At 44.5% G+C, this 18813-nt stretch overlaps 1 protein-coding gene across 4 annotated transcripts in view; it reads left to right on the forward strand.

Annotated features, from left to right (window-relative positions):
• VPS35L (VPS35 endosomal protein sorting factor like) overlaps positions 1 to 18813 on the forward strand; it is a 153431-nt gene that overhangs the window by 113822 nt on the left and 20796 nt on the right. For all 4 annotated transcript variants that reach the window (XM_078344797.1, XM_035267100.3, XM_078344796.1 and 1 more), the window contains exon 27: positions 7198 to 7337. In XM_078344797.1, coding sequence (XP_078200923.1) covers positions 7198 to 7337 — 140 coding nt within the window. The remainder of the gene's footprint in view (positions 1 to 7197; positions 7338 to 18813) is intronic.

An 18813-nucleotide genomic window follows, 5' to 3' on the forward strand; every position in this document is an offset into this window, starting at 1 on the left:
GAGCAAGACTTAGTCTCAAAGAAAAAAAAAAAAAAAAAAACCTAAAAATAAATAATTAGCTGGGCACGATGGCGCATGCCTGTAGTCCCAGCTACTTGGGAGGCTGAAGTGGGAGGATTGCTTGAGCCCAGGAGGTCGAGGCAGGAGTGAGCTATGATGGTACCACTGCATTCCAGCCTGGACAGCAGAGCAAGACCCTGTCTCAAAATAATAATAATAATAATAATAATAATAGGCCAGGCATGGTGGCTGACACTTTAATCCTAGGACTTTGGGAGGCAGAGGTGGGCAGATCACCTGAAGTCAGGAGTTCGAGACCAGCCTGGCCAACATGGTTCAACCCCGTCTCTACTAAAAAAAATACAAAAATTAGCCAGGTGTGGTAGCGGGTGCCTGTAATCCCAGCTACTTGGGAGGGTGAGGCAGGAGTATTGCTTGAACCCAAGAGGCAGAGTTTGCAGTGAGTTGAAATCGCACCACTGCACTTCAGCCTGGGTGTCAGAGCAGGACTCTGCCTCAAAAAAACCCAATAATAAAGAAATTTCAATTAAAATTCCAAAACAGTAACCTGTCAGTAAGTGAAAAATTTGGTGCCCATCCTCATCCACCACTCCAGTGTTATACCAACTGGTTTGGCATTAGTCTTGCCTGACCTTTTTATGTATCTACATAAGTTTATATACTGTTTTTCCTTTGCAAAGATATGCTCACACTGTATATAGCTGTATGTTTTTTTTGTATTTTCTCTATTTTTTGTTTGCCCTCCCACACCCCCCATTTTTTTGTACTTAATGTCATAGATGTCTTTATACCTCAAAACATATAGATATGCTTTATTCTCTTTATTCACTCTATTACTTGCTTAGTGCAGCAGTGCAGTAATTTCTTTCTTCTTTTTCTTTTCTTTTTTTTTTTTTTTTTAACATTTCTGAACTTTATTTTTAGGCTGTTTTCACTTTGTCTTCAAATAAGCTTACAGTTGATATAAAGATGTCTTCATCCAAAGGGAACAATTGGCCCAATCATTTATAGTAGCTAGGCAACATGAATAATCAAATCGTACCGTTTACCTACTATCTTCAACTAAGCCCTTATTTCAGCTTTTGTCTGCACCTCACCCTTTCCCACAGCTATTTGCTTGTGATACATATTTTGGAATCCATTCTGTGGAGTTTTAGTGGCTTTGTGTTCTGAGTTTTTGATTTCTTCCTGTCCTTACAGAAGTTTCTGAAATGTCATGTTCTTTTATTGGTCCACAGACCCCTTGAAACTACCCAAGTTGAGAACAGGAGAGCCTGAAACTGCAGATGGAAAATGTCAAATGTGATATTTTGCTAATGAGCATCCTTGGCTTTCATTCATCATATATACAAAATGATGAGGTAGTCTGTCCCCATGTTTTTTAGCAAGGACCCTAACAGTTCTTACAATAGAGTACTCTAAGAGTACCACAATGCTCTTACAAATAGGGCTGTGTTTATGGAATTTCTCTTACTACGAATACGGGGACAGTGGCTGTGTTTATGCAGTTTCTCTTACTACAAATACCAGGATGGTGGCTATGTTTATGCAGTTTCTCTTACTGCAAATATGGGGGGCACCGATGGCTATGTTTATGCAGTTTCTCTTACTGCAAATATGGGGGGCACCGATGGCTATGTTTATGCAGTTTCTCTTACTGCAAATATGGGGGGCACCGATGGCTATGCTTATGCAGTTTCTCTTACTGCAAATATGGGGGGCACCGATGGCTATGCTTATGCAGTTTCTCTTACTGCAAATATGGGGGACACCGGTGGCTATGTTTATGCAGTTTCTCTTACTGCAAATATGGGGGGCACCGATGGCTATGTTTATGCAGTTTCTCTTACTGCAAATATGGGGGGCACCGATGGCTATGTTTATGCAGTTTCTCTTACTGCAAATATGGGGGGCACCGATGGCTATGCTTATGCAGTTTCTCTTACTGCAAATATGGGGGGCACCGATGGCTATGCTTATGCAGTTTCTCTTACTGCAAATATGGGGGACACCGGTGGCTATGTTTATGCAGTTTCTCTTACTGCAAATATGGGGGACACCAGTGGCTATGTTTATGCAGTTTCTCTTACTACAAATACCGGGAGGGTGGCTATGTTTATGCAGTTTTTCTTACTACAATGGCTGTGTTGACGGAGTTTCTCTTACTACGAATATGGAGATGGTGGCTGTTTCTGCAGTTACTACAAATATGGATGGTGGCTGTGTTTGCTCTCTGCCCAGTATCCAGCAGTGCTGTGGGACGCATTGACTGCTGTGTGGAAAGAACGGTAGAATGCTGCTGCAAAAAGCAGTTCCTGCCCCAAGAAAGAGGGGTCTCAGATACTTTGAACTGTGGTGTTGGGGTCAGTAAGGCCTGAGTGGGGTTTTTCTGGTTTGGGTTTTGCCATGAAGATGGGATATGGAATGACTGTGCTGAGACATTGGAAATAAAAGCAAAAAAAAAAAAAAAAAGGTGGTGGGGAGGGATATGGAAAAGAAATATGGCTGTCCCAGCCAGGCACAGTGGCTCACGTCTGTAATCCCAGCACTTTGGGAAGCCAAGGCAGGCAGATCATCTGAGGCCGGGAGTTCAAGACCAGCCTGGCCAACATAGTGAAACACCATCTCTACTAAAAATATAAAAATTAGCCCAGCATGGTGGCATGCACCTGTAGTCCCAGCTACTCAGGAGGCTGAGGCTGGAGAATTGTTTGAACCCAGGACACGGAGGTTGCAGTTAGCTGAGATCACATCCCTGTATTATTCCAGCCTGGGTGACAGAGCAAGACTCCATCTTAAAAAAAGACAACAAACAAACAAACAAAAAAAAAAACCATGGATATCCCATGAACCCCAGAAGACTTGGATGGAGGAAGCCTAGTGCATGTACTTGCTGCTTTTCCCTTCCTCTAGTGGAACCAGGACAGTATATATTTTTTCCTTTTCCAAAAAAATTTGTGTGGGTACATAGTAGGTATATATATTTATGAAGTACGTGAGATGTTTTGATACAGGCAGGCAATGTATAATAATTACATCCTAGAAAATGGGGTATCCATCCCCTTAAGCGTTTATTCTTTGTGCTACAAACAATTCAGTTATATTCTTTTAGTTATTTTAAAATATACAATTAAATCATTATTGACTAGCCTCACCCTGTTGTTTTGTCAAATACTAGATCTTATTCATTCTTTCTAACTATTTTTATTTTGTATGCAGTAACCATTCCCTCTCCCCACCATGCCCCACCACTACCCTTCTCTGGAAACCATCCTTCTACTCTCTGCCTCTTCATGGGTTCAATTGTTTTTGTTTTTAGCTCCCACAAATAACATGCAAAGTTTGCCTTTCTATGCCTGGCTAATTTAACTTAACATAATGACCTCCAGTTTCACCCATGTTGTTGTAAATGACAGAATCCATTCTGTCTTATGGCTGCATAGTACTCCATTATGTAGCTATACCACATTTTCTTTATCCATTTCTCTGTTGATGCACACTTAGGTTGCTTCCAAATCTTGGCTATTGTGAACAGCTCCAACAAACAGGAGTGCAGATACCGCTTTGATATACTGATTTTCTTTCTTTTGGGTATATATGCAGTAGTGGGATTGGTGGATCACATGGTAGCTCTATATTCAGTTTTTGGAGGAACTCCCAAACTGTTCTCCATAGCAGTTGTACTAATTTAACATTTGCACCAACAGTGTGTGTGTGAGGGTTTCCTTTTTCTCCATATCCTCACCAGCATATTTGTCTGCCATTGCCTCTTGGCTAAAAGCCATTTTAACTGGGATGTGATGATATCTCATTATAGTTTTGATTTGCCTTTCTCTGGTGATCAGTGGTGTTGAGCACCTTTTCATATGCTTGTTTCCCATTTGTATGTCTTTTGAGAAACATCTATTCAAATCTTTTTCTCATTTTAAAAATCGGATTATTCGATTTTTCCTATAGAGTTGTTTGAGCTCCTTATGTTGTGGTTATTAATCCTTTGTCAGATGGGTAGTTTGCAAATATTTTCTCCCACTCTGTGGGTTGTCTCTTCACTTTGGTGATTGTTTCCTTTGCTGTGCAGAAGCTTTTTAGCTTGATGTGATCCCATTTGTCCATTTTTACTTTGGTTGCCTGTGCTTGTAGGGTATTGCTCAAAAAGGGGACAGTATTCTTTACTAATGGGAATCTGAGTTCTTCTTTTCTGTAGGTCTTTAAAAAAAAAAACAAATCCATTTCATCTTAAATTCTCTTCCATGGCTTTTAATAGCTACAAAATAAAGTGTTACATGAAGTTGACATGATTATTTTGAACTTTATGAGGATAAACTGCTTTCACATGCAGTAGGATTTGATTTCTAATTACTACAAAATGATCGAGAAATCACCCAGACAGTATTTTCTATATGGGGCAAGTCTTCTGAGGATAGAACTAAAAATCTGCTTTGGAACCCTGCATGCCCCAACCTTTAAATAACTGTTTATTTAAGCTCCCTTCTTTAGAGTGGAACTGGGTGGGGCAGGCGAGAGGAGCCAAGTTCTGGGGACAAAGCTGCTCTCTTTTTAATGAGGCATAATAATAGGCACATTCTCTGGGCCAGTCAGTAACAAACACATAAATAGAAAAAAAAAAATGGTCTTTCAAGTTGCTCTGAGCAGAATTTGCATTCCCACTGAGAACCTTGTTTCATGATACACTTACTTCACTGTGGGACTGCTGGAGGACTAAGGAAATGAACTGCTTAAAGACAAAGCCTGGAAGCTCCTGTGGGTTCTGTAAGTAGGGCCGTGTCTTTTTTTTTTTTTTTTTTTTTTGAGACAGTCTTGCTCTGTTGCCCAGGCTAGAGAGCACTGGCACAGTCTTGACTCCTGCAACCTCTGACCCCTGGGTTCAAGCGATTCTCCTGCCTCAACCTCCTGAGTAGCTGGAATTACAGGTGTATGCCACCATGCTGAGCTAATTTTTGTATTTTTTTTAGTAGAGATGGGGTTTCACCATGTTGGGCAGGCTGGTCTTGAACTCCTGACTTCAAGTGATTCGCCCACCCTGGCCTCTCAAAGTTCTGAGATTACAGGCACGAGCCACTGCACCCAGCCAGGCCAGGCCTTACTAGTGGTCACAAGATAGAAGACTCTGCAGTCTCTGACCCTTTCTGGAAGGTTTCTCTGTCAGAACTGACATCAGGTGGCTTTTCCCCAAGCCCCATGTTTAATATCTCTCCCCAAAATGATTGAGATAAGTGGATTTATAGACCAAAATATATAACAGGATTAGAAAATAAGTGTTGGCCCCTTGAGGTGGCTCACACCTGTAATCCCAGCACTTTAGGAGGGCAAGGCAGGCAGATCACTTGAGCGCAGGAGTTTGAGACCAGCCTGGGCAAAATGGTGAAACCCCGTCTCTACAAAAAAATACAAAAATTAGCCAGGTGTGGTGGCGCATCCTGTAGTCCCAGCTACTCAGGAGGCTGAGGTGGGAGGATGGCTTGAGCACAAGAGGCAGAGGCTGCAGTGAGTCGAGATCATGCCATTGCATTTCAACCTGGCCTAAAAAAAAAGTAAAAACCAAGACAATAGTTGTTAATTAGTATGATTATGTTGGTCTCATTGCCACAGTTTCTGTTGTCAACACTTTCTCTCACTTTTTTTCACCTGTGCATCCCAATGACAGTACCCTGTTCACGGCTGGTGCTTAATAAATGTGGAAGGGGTTTGAGTTTGGGGTTTGGGAAACAGCCAGGCGAGGAAGCTTCCAGAGCAGAGCTAACTTGACCCAGAAAGCTTTATAAGCAGTGTCTTTCTGTGACATGGTTTTTTTTCCCCTCTCCTTGAAGAAGGAAGAGATAGCAAAACTCTATCATCCATCTTCAGACACATACTCTTCTCCTTTAAACATAGGCCATTCTCCCGGGAAAATGAGCATTTGCTGTGCATTTGCCCCTCTGGTGTGCTGGGCGGCCTTCCTGCTTTAATTCAGGACACTCTTCACCCCTACAGTGTTCTCTTTGCATCACTGGAAGTCATTTTGGAGTGGAAGTCCATTTGGATCAGGAAAACATTTGATCTTGTCGGGTAGTTTAAAATTTCATTTGTGAGGTCAATGTTTTGATTGTTTTGACCTTGAGGCTTTTTCTCACAGTCAGTACCTTGGCAGTTTTAGAAAGAACTCTCTTTCCCTCTGTGTCTCCCCCCACCCCCTATCCTTCCCACTCTCTCTCCCCTTTCACCTCCTCTCTATCCTGTTGCTCATACATTCTCTCTCTCTCCACTCCTTTTCCTTTCTTGCTCCCTTTGAAGTCTTGTTGTTTTATAGATTATTTCACAGCTCTTTAAATATCTTCATTTCCCAAACAATTCTGTGGAGCTGTTGTTAATCAGAAATCTTTAAGCGTGTGTGTGTGTGTGTGTGTGTGTGTGTGTGTGAGTGACAGTTCTGTGGAGCTGTTAATCAGACATCTTTAAGCTGTGTGTGTGTGACAGTTCTGTGGAGCTGTTAATCAGACATCTTTAAGCTGTGTGTGTGTGTGACAGTTCTGTGGAGCTGTTAATCAGACATCTTTAAGCTGTGTGTGTGTGTGTGACAGTTCTGTGGAGCTGTTAATCAGAAATCTTTAAGCCGTGTGTGTGTGTGTGTGTGTGTGTGCACATGGGCACGCTTTTAGATATGTTGATGGTAACTTAACAGAAACAGTGTGCACTAGAATAGGTTCAGACGGACCAGGGTTTGAACAGCGCCACCGCCAACACTGGAACTTCCTACATACACAAGACACTGTTGCAGGTTGAATTGCTTCTCTTTCCTTCCCTTATTTCTTTGAAGTACACATGTTGACAGCACCTTCCTCACATGGTAGACATGAGAATTCAGTGAACCAATCCAAGTTGAGCCTTTAGCCCAGGCAACTGTCATTTGTAGACTTCCTACAAAAATTTGTGACCTGTTTTTTTCACTTAATAATCTAAAGGCAGTTTAACAGAGGTTCTCTGAGCTGAAGCAGTGCCCTGTCAAGCGAATTGCTCCTCCAGCTCCATCATAATTTTCAGAAACCCTCTGCTAGGACCTGCCCTTGGCATGACCCAACTTCCACCTAACTCTCAGGACTGGCCTTCAGGCCACAGGAAGAAAAAAGCCAATTAAATTTTCCAGAGTGCTAATACACTGACTTTGCTTCTGTCTTGTAGCTGATGCTTTTTTCAAAGCTGCTATAAGCCTCATTCCGGAAGTTCCAAAGATGATTAATATCGAGGGGAAGATGCGGCCGTCGGAATCGTTCCTGCTGGAATTCCTCTGCAATTTCTTTTCTACTTTATTAATAGTTCCGGTAGGTTTCCTCAGCAGAATTCTAAAACTGGTCTTCCTTTGACCTGCCTTATAATATTATATGTATTCTTACGCCTAAAACTGCAGGGACATTCTATCTGATATTTTTGTGTTGGTTTTCTAGTTAGTATTTGAACTGCTTAATGAATTTTCTTTTCTTCCTGTGTGGGGATCAAACTATAATAGTAGAGGGGCTGTGTTAGCTCAGGCTGCTATTACGAAGTGCCATAGATTGGGAGCTTAAACAACATTTATTTCTCAGAGTTCTGGAAGCTGGAAGTCTGAGATCAGGGTACCAGCCTGGGTGGGTTCCAATGAGGACCTACTTGCAGGTTGCAGACAACTGTCTTCTCTCCGTCTCTATTTCTTTTTTATTTTTTTATGTATTTTGAGATGGTGTTTCACTATTGTTGCCCAGACTGGAGTGCAATGGCATGATCTCAGCTCACTGCAGCCTCCCCCTCCCAGGTTCAAGCAATTCTCCTGCCTCAGTCTCCCAAGTCGCTGGGATTACAGGCACCCGCCACCATGCCTGGCTAATTTTTGTATTTTTAGTAGAGATGGGGTTTGATTATGTTGTCCAGGCTGGTCTTGAACTCCTGATCCACCTGCCTTGGCCTCCCAAAGTGCTAGGATTACAAGTGAGTCACCGTGCCCAGCCTTTTTGTTTAAGAGACAGAGTCTCGCTCTGTCACCCAGACTGGAGTACAGTGGTAGTTATAGCTCACTGTGCCCTTGAACTCCTAGGCTCAAGTGATTCTCCTGCCTCAGCCTCCTGAACAGCTGGGACTACAGGCCCATCTTCCTGTTATGTTCTGATGTGACAGAAAAAAGCAAGGGCAAGCTCTCTGGCCTTTTGAGCAATTGGTACTCTGAGACCTCATTACCTGCCTGGGGCCCCACCTCCAAATACCATCACATTGGGCTTAGGGTCTCCATGTATGAATTTGCAGGGGGATATATTTAATCCATTGCACTGTATACTGCCAAGGCAGAGGTGTTCGCTCAGTGGGGAAGGGCACAGGCCTCAGAACCAAGATGCCTGGCATGGAATCATGGCCCATCCTTCTTCCAGGTCTGCATTCTTGGGTAATAATATAACATACCTGGGCTGCAGTTTCCTTGTCTATAAAATTGGGATAAAAACTATCACTTCTGGGTTGCCATGAGTATTAAGCTAGTGAATACTACATGGTCAGAACAGTGCACATGGTAAACTTTCTAGAAAGCACTAAGAAAGTGGCGACAAAGTTTTTTTTTATGGCAAATAACAGAAACTAAACATAGCAGAGGTTAAGAGGGGCATTGCTGGAAGGATACTGGATTTTTTGTGAAATGGAAGAGATGTACATCTAGGCTTGGGTTGGAAAGAATGAGGCCACTCTGGGCACCCAGCAGGAGGAATTTCTGGACCCTCCCTAGCAAGGGTTCTTAGAAGTTGGAGTCTGCCTACTCCCTGGTGGTCTGACAGAGTGACCATGAATTTGGATGAGGGAAAAAAAAAAGACAGCTTTATTTTAACAAACCTCTGAGTGAAATTTATCTTTCGATGAATTACAGGCAATAAGCCACAGTAGTAGTAGCAGTAGCTGGGACTTTGTCACCAAAAGAAATCAACAAATATGTTCACATCACATTTCAGGTGTGAAAGGTATTTCAGAAGATTGTTTCTGTTCTTCTTCCTTTAAAAGCACGGCAGTTATTAAGCCCATTGCTAGAGCTGTTAATGCATTCACAGATAAGCAATAGATTATAGCATCACAAATGCATTGAAAAAATATTTTGCCAGCTGTATCTTAGTGTAATTGGTTTTCTCTATAGTCTTGTTTTATTTGCTGCATTAAAAATAATATTCCAAGGGCCAGGCGCAGTGGCTTATGCCTGTATGCTAGCACTTTGGGAGGCCAAGGTGGGCAGCACCTGAGGTCAGATGTTTGAGACCAGCCTGGTCAACATGGTGTAACTTCATCTCTACTAAAAATATATAAGTGAGCCAGAAATGATGGCAGGTGCCTGTAATCTCAGGTACTGGGGAGACCCAGGCAGGAGAATCGTTTGAACCTGGGAGGTAGAGGTTGCAAGTGAGCCAAGATTGTGCCACTGTACTCCAGCCTGGGCAACAGAGCAAGACTCCATATATAAGAAAAGATAGTATTCCACAGAGTGTGCATAGGCTTCAGCTGGCTGCTACAGGGTCCGTGGCAAAGAATAAATTAAGAACAACTAGTAGAGCTGAATGTGCATGGGAGTCCCAGACACTTGTTAAAATGCAGATTCCCGGGGCCCCTCCCAGAGGCTCACTCAAGTAGGTTGACATAGGCTTACAAATCAGCATTTTTAAAATAATTAGTTTGTTTTATTTTGAGACAGAGTCTTGCTGTATGTCTAGGCTGAGCTCCTAGGCTGAAGTGATCCTCCTGCCTCAGCCTCCCAAGTAGCGGGGCCTGCAGGCATATGCCACCATGCCTGGCTAATTTTTTTTAATGTTTTATAGAGATGCAGTCTCTCTCACTACATTGCCCAGGCTGGTCTTGAACTCCTGGCCTCAGGTAATCCTCCTCCCTCAGCCTCTCCAGTACCTAGGAGGATTATAGGTGGGATCAACCATGTCTGGCCAACGCATTTTTGAAAGCCCCCTCAGTGACGCAGGGATAAGTGGTCCTACGACCATACTTTGAGAAACATCCCTCTCAACTTGAGCCATAAAAGTGGCCTGAGCTCCACTGGATGCAGGTGCATTTTTGGGGCGATGCTTTGTTCTAAAATTGACTATAGTGCTGTTCACACAACTCTGAATATCCCAACAGTCACTGCATTGTACATGTTAACAGGTGTACTGTTTGGCATGTTAATTACACCTCAGTAAAGCTGAGAAAACAGAAAGTGACTCAGCTCCTGACTCTCCCTGTTCAGATTCCAAGTTCTCAGAGAGAGGGAGTGAAGTCAGGAGGCCAGGCCCAGGGACTGCAGATACTGCTTCAGGATGGAGGCCTTTTGTTCTGCAGGCAGGGTAGGCGGCACCCAAGTGGGGGCAGCTTACAGAGGCGTCTTCTAGAGCTCCTTCACTTGACACTTGATGTCACTGTTTTCAGATCTCCATATTAGTACTTTATAAGTTTTCTCTCTTTGGGTAAACTAGTTATTTATCAAGTGAGAAGACAAAAGAAAAAATTCAGGGTTTTGAATTAAGCAGTTGGTAAGAGTCGTTGTTCACTGATTAATCAGGATGGACTCAGCATCTGCAGGTTAAAAGTCACTGGAGGCTTTTTGAAAAGCCTTCGCAGAGTCAGAAGCTTTTGTTCAGTCCCAACCTGAAGACTTCATAGCTCTGGGACTTTGGGAAGGTTTTGTAACTCCTCAGAGCTTCAGTTGTCACTTTTTTTTTTTTTTCAAATGAGACAAGGTCTTACTCTGTCGCCCAGGCTGTAGTACAATGGCACCATATTGGCTCCCTGCAGCCTCCCAGGTTCTAGTGAGTCTCCTGCCTCAGCCTCCTGGGTAGCTGGCATTACAGGTACATCCCACCACACCCAGCTAATTTTTGCATTTTTAATAGAGATGGGGTTTCGCCATGTTGGCCAGGCTGATCTCGAACTCCTGACCTCAGGTGATCTTCCTACCTCGGCCTCCCAAAGTGCTGGGATTACAGGAGTGAGCCACCACGCCCAGCCCAGTTGTCACCTTTCTAAGGCGTCATCACAGTGCCCACGTCAAGGGACTCCTGTGAGGATTAAATGACAGCTGTGACAGTGCTTTGTAAACCTGAAGCTCTGTCCCTGGAATTACAGATTGATGTCTGGAGGACAGATCCAACTGGCAGGTAAGTAGAAACTTGCTGGCCATGTCCTGATGGAGAACATTTGGAATGAGTTTCCTACATTTAAAAATTGGTAGATCACAGAAAATCCCAGATTTGCATCTCCCTGGAAAAATCAGGTCCCACTACGTGGGGCCCACATCCTGTGACCTGGCCAGTTGGCCACGGCTGGAGACCAGCTGGCTCACGCAGGTGGCATATGCCTTTCTCTTCAGTTCTCCTGGGTACGTCTGGGCCCATTAAACCTATTTCTGTTGCCCACTTGGCCCCTTAGGCATTTGTGGAAAGTGCTCCTGTTCTCAACAGATTTTAGTTATTATTCCTTGTAGCATTGCATGTGTTTTGCTGGGGCTTAGTAATGGTATGAGACAAAGAAGAGCTGTAGTTCATGGCACCTCACTAGGTACCCTGTGCCTTGCTAATGCCACTCATTAATATTCACTTCCTGGGAGTCCTCCCCACAAGCTCCCCAAGATAGGAATCATTGCTCCTTTTTCACAAAGGAAACCTAGAGCCAGAAGGCCCTTGCTGCGTACCTGAAATCACAGAGCTTATAAGTAGCAGAGCTGGGATTCAAACCTGTCCAGCATGACCCAAGCCGGAAACGTTTGCAGTGTGCCTTATTTGCTCAAGTTCATTGAACACTAGCAACCCTTCATGCCTGCTTGTGGGATACAGCATTAGTAACTACTCACAGATGCTACAGAATGTCTAGCCTGAATAGGCAGGGCTCTGAGCTGAATAAACTCCCAGGTGATGGGCTGTGCCACACCCGAGCCACGCCCACTGTGACTAGATCTAGTGTGAACAAGACTCCCACATCCCACCTCTACCTGGTTCAATTTATGTATTTATTTATTTATTTTGGAGAATCTTTCTCTGTCATCCAGGCTGGAATGCAGTGCACAATCTCTGCTCACTGCAACCTCTGCCTTCTGGGTTCAAGCAATTCTCATGCCTCAGCCTCCCAAGTACCTGGGACTACAGACACGTGCCACCACACCCAGCTAATTTTCTTGTCTTTTAGTAGAGACTAGATTTCATCATGTTGGCCAGTCTGGTCTCGAACTCATTAGCTTGGGTGATCTGCCCCCCTTGTCCTCTCAAAAGTGCTAGGATTACAGATGTGAGCCTATGCGCAGCCTATTTGGTTGAAATTATTTGTTACCCTTCAGGTCACAGCTTTTATTTTAGTTACATTGTATTGGGGTGAGAACACTTAAGGTGAGATCACTTAAGGTGAGATTTACCCTCTTAACCAGATTTTAAATGTATAATACATTATTATTGACTTAGGAACTGTGTTATATAGCAGATCTCTAGTGCTAATTCATAATTGAAACTGTCCATTGGTTAATAATTCTTCATTTCCCTACTCCCACCCCCTGCAGCCACCATACCACTCTCTGATTCTATGAATCTGACTATTTTAGATATCTTCTTTCTATGTGGACTCATGCAGTTTTTGTCTTCTTGCCACTGGCTTATTTCACATAGACTAATGTTTTCGAGGGTCATCATGTCATTGCATATGGCACAATTTCCTCCTTTTTTAAGGCTAAACAGTATTCCATTGTGCATATGTATCACCTTTTCTTTCTGAGACAGGATCTCACTCTGTTATCTAGGCTGGAGTGCAGTGACGTGATCACACTCACTGCATCAGCCTTGACCTCCTGGGCTCAAATATTGTCCCAGCTCAGCCTCTTTGAATAATTGGGGCCACACGGGCGAGCCACTGTGCCCATCTAAGTTTTGATTTTTTGTGGTGACGAGGTCTCACTATTTTTCCCAGGTTGGTCTTGAACTCCTAGGCTCAAGTGATCCTCCTGCCTCGACTTCCCAAAGTGCTGGCATTAACAGGTGTGAGACATTGCACCCAGTCCTTTTTTTTTTTTTTTAAAGAGTCTTGCTCTGTTGCCCAGGCTGGAGTGCAGTGGTGCAATCGTACCTCACTGCATCCTGAGCCACCGCACCCAGCAACCTCATTTTTCATTATCAATTCATCTGTCAGTGGGCATATAGATTGTTTCCACATCTTCCCTTTTGTGAATAATGGTGCAGTGAGCATGGAAGTGTAGCTATCTCTTTAAAATCCTGATTTCAATTTGTTTGGATATATACCCACAGGTAGGATTGCTGGATCATGTGGTAGCTCTATTTTTTAATTTTTGAGGAAACTCCGTACTGTTTTTCTTCCTTCCTTCCTTCCTCCCTCCCTCCCTCCCTCCCTCTCTTTCGAGATGGGTCGCCCAGGTTGGAGAGCAGTGGTGTGATCTTGGCTCACTATAACCTCTACCTCTCTGGTCCAAGTGATTCTCTTGCCTCACCCTCCTGAGTAGCTGGAATTACAGGCGTGTGCCACCATGCCCAGCTAATTTTGGTATTTTTAGTAGAGACAGGGTTTTGCCATGTTGGCCAGGCTGGTCTCGAACTCCTGACTTCAGGTGATCAGCCTACCACTGCCTCCAAAAGTGCTGGCTTTATAGGCGTGAGCTGTCACACCCAGCTCCCATACTGGTTTTCACAGTGACTGCACTACTTTGCTTTCCTACCAACAGTATGCAAGGGTTTTTTAAAGGATGGGTTTGAACATTTGATTTATTTTATTTGTTTAGAAAAGACAGGAAACACTGGGCACGGTGGCTCACTCCTGTAATCCCAGCACTTTGGGAGGCCAAGGTTGGGTGGATCACCTGAGGTCAGGAGTTCAAGACTAGCCTGGCCAACGTGGCAAAACCCCGTTTCTACTAAACATACAAAAATCAGCTCTGCGTGGTAGCATGCGCTTGGAATTCCAGCTACTTGGGAGGCTGAGGCCAGAGAATCGCTTGAACCCATGAGATGAAGGTTGCAGTGAGCCAAAATCATGCCATGGCACTCCAGCCTGGGCAACAAGAGCAAAACTCTGACTCAGAACACACACACATACACACACACACCCATTTGATACCAGATAAAGTCCCTGGCCCAATTTATTGATGCTTACAAATGTTGGAGTAAACAGTCTGTCCCCAAGATGGCCCTCTCTCCCCTGAGACAGAGAACTTTCGGAGCATGTTGAAGTGTTCTGCTTTAGTGTCAGTAGTCGTCAGCCTCCTGGTGGACTAGTTTACGGAATAGCCTTCCCTATATAATCACACTGGCTCATTTCATGTAACAATGTGGTAAGACAAAGTAGAGTTGACCGAACAAGTGCAGTTGTCACCCTTTGGAGGCCTAATTTTGATTCAGTTGCAGTTTGCAAGAAATGGAAATGTTACTACCATCAGTTTTCCAGCACTAATCATCTTGGATGCAGTAGGGGCATCCTTATCCCGGAGAAAAGGTCCAGCCATAAACACAGCAAGAAGTCCAGGTCTGTTTCATCATTCAGTCTATTCCACAAACATTTGTCGATCCAGGAATTAAGGAGTGAGCAAGAGAAGCATACCCCAACTCAGGAGGAGAGACTCTTTTGTTAAGCAAATAAGTACACATTTAACTCCAATTGCATAAAGCGCCATAAAGAACTACAGAAGGCCAAGTATAGTTGGCACTCGTCCACCAAGAGGCTGATGCCTACTGACTAGTGCTGGAAAACCGATGGTATTAGTAATAACATTTCCAGCTTCTCAGGAGGCTGAGCAGGAAGGATTGCTTGAGATCAGGAGTTCAAGACCAGCCTGAGCAACACAGCAAGATCTCACCTCAAAAAGTCTTTTAATGAACTATAGAGACCTCTCAGCTTCAGATTTGGGGGGAGGGGGTGAGGGAATCAAGAGAGTTCCCTAAGAAAGTGCCATTCGAGCTGTGACCTGAAGGAAGACTAGTAAGTAGTCAGCTAGGTGCAGATGGGGAGAGGAGAGGGCATTCTGGGTCAAGGGCACAGCATGGGTGAAATCCTAGAGGTGGAAGCAGCACTGTGCTCCAAAGGACCTGCAAGAGAACCACAGTGACTAGCACATCGGGAGGGCACAAGGGACACCTGAGGAGCTGGTGAGACAGACAGGACTGAGAAAAACAGCAAGCTGGTCCCTGACAGCCTTCCATCAAGTGGTGATCTGTCTTCCCTCATCCTCCCCTGCCCTTTCACTCCTTCTGTTTTTCCTTCCCAGTGCCCTTTCTTTCCCTGTCCTTCCTTTTGGAAGAACATAAGAGCTTACCTGTGTTCTGGTTCTTTTTCTAAAGGGGTTTAGTATTACTTAACCAAGCTCATCACCATGGGCCAGCCAACATTTCACAAATATTCACTCAAAACAAGCCTGTTGTTATCCTCATTTCATAGAAGTGGAAACTGTGGCACAGAAAGATGAAGGGTCAGCAGCTGATAAGCAACGAGCCAGGGTCCAAGGCCAGGATGTCTGCCCAGTCGCCATCCTCCTTGCCTCTCATCTTGGTTCTCCTGGGAAGAGTTAGTTACTTCTAGGGTATTATTAGATTGGTCCAAAAGTAATTGTGGATTTCGCCATTGAAAATAATTACTTCTATACCAGCCTAATAGTTTTTCTCCCAAGGAGTTTATTAGAAGGATTTCTGCAAACCAGAAACCCAAAGGGATATTTTTGACGTGGTAGGTGTCAGGCCAGCAGGGAGAGGGGTCTGAGCTTCTGCTAGGCACTGCCTGGGAGCCACTTTGTCAACATTTGTTTGCTCCACTTGGGAGGCTGCCCTGCCAGGGACACCTGGGGACACCTTTTCCCACTGGAAGTGCCGTCTGAATCCAGGACTTTTTTTTTTGTCTTTAAAAAGAAAAAAAAAGTCTTTATCTGCCTTACTTCAGCTATTGGTACTGAACCATCAGTAGAATTTTTTTTTTTTTTTTTTTGAGAGGGGTCTTGCTGTGTTGACCAGGCTGGAATGCAGTGGCACAGTCTTGGCTCACTGTAACCTCTGCCTCCCCAGTTTAAGCAATTCTCCTGCTTCAGCCTCCTGAATAGCTGGGATTACAGTTGTGCATCACCATGCCTGGCTAATTTTTGTTTTTTTAGTAGGGATGGGGTTTCACCATGTTGGACAGGCTGGTCTCAAACTCCTGACCTCAAGCAACCCGCTGGCCTTGGCCTCCCAAGGTGCTGAGATTACAGGTGTGAGCCACCATTCCCAACTCATCAGTACAATTAAAAAAAAAAAAGTTGCAACCACTGAAGCATGGATGTCACATGGGAAATTTTTTCTGTGTACAGAAGGTCAGAAATAGTTTCCTACCTCTTTGGTTGTGAGCAAAAGCTCATGGAAATGGCTCACTACAAACCTTTATGTCTCCACTGGCCTTTGTACCACCTTTTTGAGGGTGTGTTACATGGTCTTCCACAAGACTTGTGCATTTGTGTTGAAAGGAATTTGCTGGAGCATTCAGATTGCTGTCTATTGCCAAGGCAGATCCTTAAATAAAAATATATATAGATAATTTTTTTTTTTTTTTTTTGAGATGGATGGAATGTTGCTTAGCTGCCCAGGCTGGAATACAATGACAGGATCTCAGCTCACTGCAACCACCATCTCCCAGGTTCAAACAATTCTCCCATCTCAGTCTCCCTCTTTAGTAGCTGTGATTACAGGTACCCACCATTGTGCCGACTGATTTTTTTGTATTTTAGTAGAGATGGGATTTCACCATGGTGGCCAGGCTGGTCTTGAACTCCTGACCTCAGGTGATCTGCCCACCTCGGCCTCCCAAACTGCTACAGGATTACAGGCATGAGCCACTGTGTCTGGCCAATAAAATATATTTTTGGACAGCCACATAGCAGAACCAAATAGCCTAGTTAAAAACCACTGTTAGCAAAAGAAGACAGGGAAGTTCCCAGCTGAAACCAGCTCTGAATGGAAGGCAGATCATGGCATGGGCAATTTTGATGTGTGTAGTTTGTGGATGTCAGACTTTTGAACATCTTATGTTCTCTTTCTTGCCAATATTATAACAGCAATTCTTTTTTTTGCTTTTTGTAAGACAGTCTTACTCCATCACCCAGGCTAGAGTGCAGTGGTGCCACCCTGGCTCTCTGTAGCAGAGATGGGGTTTCACCATGTTGGCCAGGCTGGTCTCGAACGCCTGACCTCAAGTGATCCGCCCACCTTGGCCTCCCGAACCTCTCCTGCTGAGGTTACAGGCATGAGCCACTGCTACCCAGCCCAGGCTAAGAGCAGTTCTTACAGATATTAACAGCTTGTACAAAACATCCCACACCCCTCCACAGTTGTCCTCACCCACTTGAAAGTATGACTGCAATATGTACACACATTCACATTCCATGTAACAGCAGTTCTCATATTCCATGCTTGTATTCTAAGTAGCTGACTACATGTATGCCTCACCCCAGTTCACAAGTTCTAGAAAGTCAGAGACGCCTGGTTTATTTGTACAGAGGCAGTGTGAATATGGTACCAGTAGTTAGCAATGTCCACTCTGGAGCCAAACTGCTGCGCGACCTTGGGCCACTTAACCTCTCAGTGGCTGCTCATTCCCCACCTGGGAAATGGGGCTTCATCATAGTATCTCCCTGAAGCATTGAAAAACTGTGATAGCTGCTATAAATGTTAGCTATTGTTGTTTCTGTAGCCACTTCAGTGCTTGACACATAGAAGGTACCAAAAACTGCAGTGCATTCAGCATTATTCACCCAATGTATGTCAGTGTCCAGCACTGTCCCAGGAGCCAGAGACAGGGCTGGATTGAATGTCATCAGGGACACCATCCACATTGTGTTCCTGGAGGTGCCATTAACAGAATAACATTAGCAAATGCAATAGATGAAGTGTCTGTCCTCCTGGAGGTTATAGGCTAGCATGAAACAGAACCAGGAAAAACACGAGATGTTGTTGGGCAGGTCACTGAAGGAATACATAAGATCTTGAGAAGTGCTCTAAAAAAACAAGACAGAGGCTGAGCGCCATGGCTCACGCCTTTAATCCCAGCACTTCGGAGGCTGAGGCAGGTGTATCACTTGAGCCCAGGAGCTCGAGACCAGCCTGGGCAACATGGCAAGACCTCATTGCTACAAAAAATACATAAATTAGCCAAGTATGGTGGTATGTACCTATAGTCCCAGCTCCTCAAGAGGCTGAGGTGAGAGGAGGATTGCTTGAGCCCAGAAAGTCAAGGCTGCAGTTAGCTGTGATCATGCCACTGTACTGCAGCCGGGTGACAGAGTGAGACCCTGTCTCAGAACCAAAAAAAAAAAGGATGATTTGTGATGAAGAGACAGTAAGAGGGCTGCAGATGGACTGTCAGGGAAGGCCTCATTAAGGAGCTAATGTGTAAGATGAGAACTGCAGACTACCAAGGGCCAAGCCCTGGGGCACAGACTCTAGTCAGAACATGCCTGGCTAGAGGCCAGAACCTGGACAAGTGTACCAGCCCCTGGTGCCATTCTGTGCCCTTTGTCCTGCTCTGTGTGGGGGAGCCAGGCCTCTGGAGACCGTCTAACCTATCCTTCCTCTGGTTCCCAATTTGTTCAGTCAGTAGGAGGCAGCAGCATGAGGCAGGGCAGGAGGAGAGTGAGGCTGGGATATTTCTCGCCGCATTCTTGCTGGGCCATGTTTTGGCAATGGCTTTGTTCCCACACCCAATACCACATCTTGGGCTAAATGGCCTCCTGCCACTGCAGGTTCCAGTCATGCTGTTTCCCCTGCCATGATGTGGCTGGGGTGAGGGAAGGAGACCCACCTGGGGCAGGCC

The sequence above is a fragment of the Callithrix jacchus genome, chromosome 12 (genome assembly GCF_049354715.1).
Source record: "Callithrix jacchus isolate 240 chromosome 12, calJac240_pri, whole genome shotgun sequence".
Classification (NCBI taxonomy): domain Eukaryota; kingdom Metazoa; phylum Chordata; class Mammalia; order Primates; family Cebidae; genus Callithrix; species Callithrix jacchus.